Below are 3,457 nucleotides of genomic sequence, written 5' to 3'. Positions count from 1 at the left end.
TATTATTATTATGTTATTATTCTACTATATTATTGTGTCTATTATTATTATCCCATATTATTATGTCCATTATTATTATTATTATTATTATTATTATTATTATTATTACTCTACTATTATTGTGTCTATAATTATTATTATCCTATATTATTATTATGTCCATTATTATTATTATTATTATTACTCTACTATTATTGTGTCTATAATTATTATTATCCTATATTATTATTATGTCCATTATTATTATTATTATTATTATTATTATTATTATTATTATTATTAGGGACAGCATCATCATTGTTATATTGTTGTTGTTGTTGTTGTTGTTGTTGTGATGGACTTACGGGGTTTGTAGACGTTGCAGCCGAGCCCGGTCTGGGTCCCGATCCGTTCCAGCCGGGATCCAAAGCACCCGGCAAAGTAGCGCCTCCTTTTGGGCGAAGCGAAGAACCGCCTCCATTGGGCCTCGGCCTCGGGCAGCGGGACTACAGTTCCCATTAGGCTGGGAGGAAGGGCCTCCTCCGGGTCGTCGCTTGGGTCTGGCTCCGAGGCATCCGCTTCAACGGCCTCTGCGCCCGCCGCCTCCCGGCCAAAATGCGCCTCCAGCCGTTCCAACAGGTTCTGCAAGACCAAGCCGGATGATACTCTACGACCCAGCATCCCCGTCTTGACCAACTGCTGCTCCCATCGTCCACCCATTGCTGAAGGAATCCCCGAGAATCCTATCCGCTTCAGGTTCTAGTCCAAACTTAACATGAGATTCCCATGTTAAGCAGGGGCTTTACATTTGCTTCTAGAAGGCATTGTCTTCTACAGTTGCTTCCTATCTGCTCCGGACTTTAGTCCGAACTTTACATCTCCTTCAGTGATGCATTTACTTCTACTGTTGCTTCCTATCCGCTCCGGAATTTAGTCCGAACTTTGCTTCTAGATGCATTTGCTTCTACAGGTACTTCCTATCGGCTCCAGACTTTAGTCCGAACTTTACATTCACTTCTAGGATATGTTTACTTCTACAATTGCTTCCTATCCGTTTTGTCCTTAAGTCAGAACTTTGCTTCTAGATGCATTTGCTTCTACAGTTATTTCCTATCCACTCCGGAATTTAGTCCGAATTTTACATTTGCTTCTAGAATATATTTGCTTTTACAGTTCTTTCCTATCCGCTCCAGACTTTAGTCTGAACTTTGCTTCTAAATGTATTTGTTTCTACAGTTGCTTCCTATCTGTTCCGGCCTTAATCAGAACTCTACATTTCCTTCAATGATGCATTTGCTCCTACAGTTGCTTCCTATCCGCTCCGGACTTTAGTCCGAACTTTGCTTCCAGATGCATTTGCTTCTACAGTTACTTCCTATCCAGTCCGGACTTTAGCCCGAACTTTACATTTGCTTCTAGGATATATTGACTTCTACAATTGCTTCCTATCCATTCTGGTCTTAAGTCAGAACTTTACATTTGCTTCTAGAATGCATATGCTTCTTCGGTTACTTCCTATCCGCTCCGGACTTTAGTCCGCACTTTACATTTCCTTCAACGATGCGTTTGCTCCTACAGTTGCTTCCTATCCGCTGTGGCCTTTAGTCTGAACTTTGCTTCTGGAATGGATTTGCTTCTACAGTTACTTCCTATCGGCTCCGGAATTTAGTCCGAACTTTACATTCACTTCTAGGATATATTTACTTCTACAATTGCTTCCTATCCATTCTGGTCTTAAGTCAGAACTTTACATTTGCTTCTAGAATGCATATGCTTCTTCAGTTGCTTCCTATCCGCTCCGGTCTTTAGTCCGAACTTTACATTTCCTTCAATGATGCATTCGCTCCTCTGTGGCCTTTAGTCCGAACTTTGCTTCTAGATAAATTTGCTTCTACAGTTACTTCCTATCCGCTCCGGACTTTAGTCCGAACTTTACATTTGCTTCTAGGATATATTTACTTCTACAATTGCCTCCTATCCATTCTGGGCTTAAGTCAGAACTTTACATTGGCTTCTAGAATGCATAAGCTTGTGCAATTGCTTCCTGTCCGCTTCGGCTTTCAGTCCGAACCCTACATTGGCTTCTAGGGTACATTTGCTTCTTCAGTTGCTTCCTATCCACTCTGGCGTTTAGTCCGAGCTTTACATTGGCATCTAAATCCAAACTTTACAGGAATTGCGTTATCTGCCCTGGGTTCCAGTCCGAACTTTGCATCCCGGGAATCCGTAGCTTATCCTATCCGCTTATCCTAAGTCTGCCTACCTTGCCAAACTACAACTCCCATGTGCCGTCGCATTGAGCCATGGCAGTGAAAGCCGCGCCCTGTCGGAATGGTGGGAGTTGTAGTTTGGCGTCGTTTCAAAACTACAACTCCCATGTGCCATAGCATCGCGCCATGGCCGTGGAAGCAGCGCCTTGTCCATGAAGCCTTGCAAAGGTGCTAGTCCTCATGACGGGAATGGCGTTGGCACGGGTGTCCCTCCCTTACCTGCAGGGCTTGCAGCTCTTGCCCAGGGGGGCTCCCGGCCAGAGGGCCACTCCACCCCGAGCCCAGCACGGCCAGCAGCACGAAAGTCCAGCAGCACAGGCCCAGCGTGTTCGTCATCTTGACCGCTTCTGCTCCGGACTCCGGCCGCCGGCCTTTATACAGCCACAGCCGTCCATCAGCGGAACCGGTTCCATCCCGGCGAGATTGGCTGCCCGCTTTAATGGGAGCCATTAGGAAGGAAACTGGTCCCAGTTGGCTGTCTGCTCTGAACTGGATTATAGGAGTCTCCAAACGTATGTGGGATAAGCATTGTCCAGGCCAAATGCATCCCAGTTATGCTTTGCTCCGTTGGACATTCGTTCTCATATTATTATTATTATTATTATTAATAATAATAATAATAATACATATATTAAATAATAATAGAATTACAATATCAAATGTCCTCTAGTGGATTGGTTTTCAAGCTGTTATCAATAATTATCATCATCATCATCAATATTACTTCTAAGTGTGAGTAATGTGTGAATAAAGTATGAGTAAAATGTGAGTAAACAGTAAGGTGTGAGTAGACTGAATACATCATGAGTAACAGGTGAGTGACTGAGTAGACTGAGTAGTCTAAGTAGATTGAGTAAAGTGTGAGTTTACTCTGTCTATTCACAGTTTCACTTTATTCAGTCTACACACAGTTTACTTGCACATTACTTTACTCAATCTAGACTACTCACAGTCTACTTAGTCACTCACTCACACTTTACTCAGTCTACTCATACTGACAGAGGCCTTGTTCTTCACTCACATTCTATTCACAGTGTATACTCACACTTTACTCAATCCAATTAGACTACTCGCAGTCTACTCAGTCACTTGTTACTCATGATGTAGTCAGTCTACTCACACCTTACTGTCTACTCACATTTTACTCATACTTTGTTCACTGTGGGTATTGTGTGAGTAGAGTGTGAGTGAAGAACGAGTCCTCTGTC

General features: G+C 43.0%; 1 protein-coding gene across 1 annotated transcript; it reads right to left on the bottom strand.

Annotated features, from left to right (window-relative positions):
- Positions 1 to 300: 300 nt before the first annotated feature.
- LOC132764989 (natriuretic peptides B-like) lies at positions 301 to 2,699 on the bottom strand. The gene is made up of 2 exons (XM_060759166.2): positions 2,469 to 2,699; positions 301 to 621 (listed from the first exon to the last, which is right to left on the bottom strand). The coding sequence occupies exons 1-2, from the start codon at positions 2,697 to 2,699 to the stop codon at positions 301 to 303; spliced, it is 552 nt and encodes a 183-aa protein (XP_060615149.2).
- Positions 2,700 to 3,457: the final 758 nt, after the last annotated feature.

The sequence above is a fragment of the Anolis sagrei genome, chromosome 13 (assembly GCF_037176765.1).
Source record: "Anolis sagrei isolate rAnoSag1 chromosome 13, rAnoSag1.mat, whole genome shotgun sequence".
Lineage (NCBI taxonomy): Eukaryota > Metazoa > Chordata > Lepidosauria > Squamata > Dactyloidae > Anolis > Anolis sagrei.
This window is presented reverse-complemented; position numbering and strand designations above follow the sequence as displayed.

What these genes read in the sequence shown, in the direction of transcription:
- LOC132764989 (XM_060759166.2), bottom strand. Translation starts at nt 2,699, where the DNA reads ATGGCTCCCATTAAAGCGGGCAGCCAATCTCGCCGGGATGGAACCGGT. An exon ending in AAGAGCTGCAAGCCCTGCAG is followed by an intron (nt 622 to 2,468) that starts GTAAGGGAGGGA and finishes TTGGTCTTGCAG; the next exon opens with AACCTGTTGGAACGGCTGGA.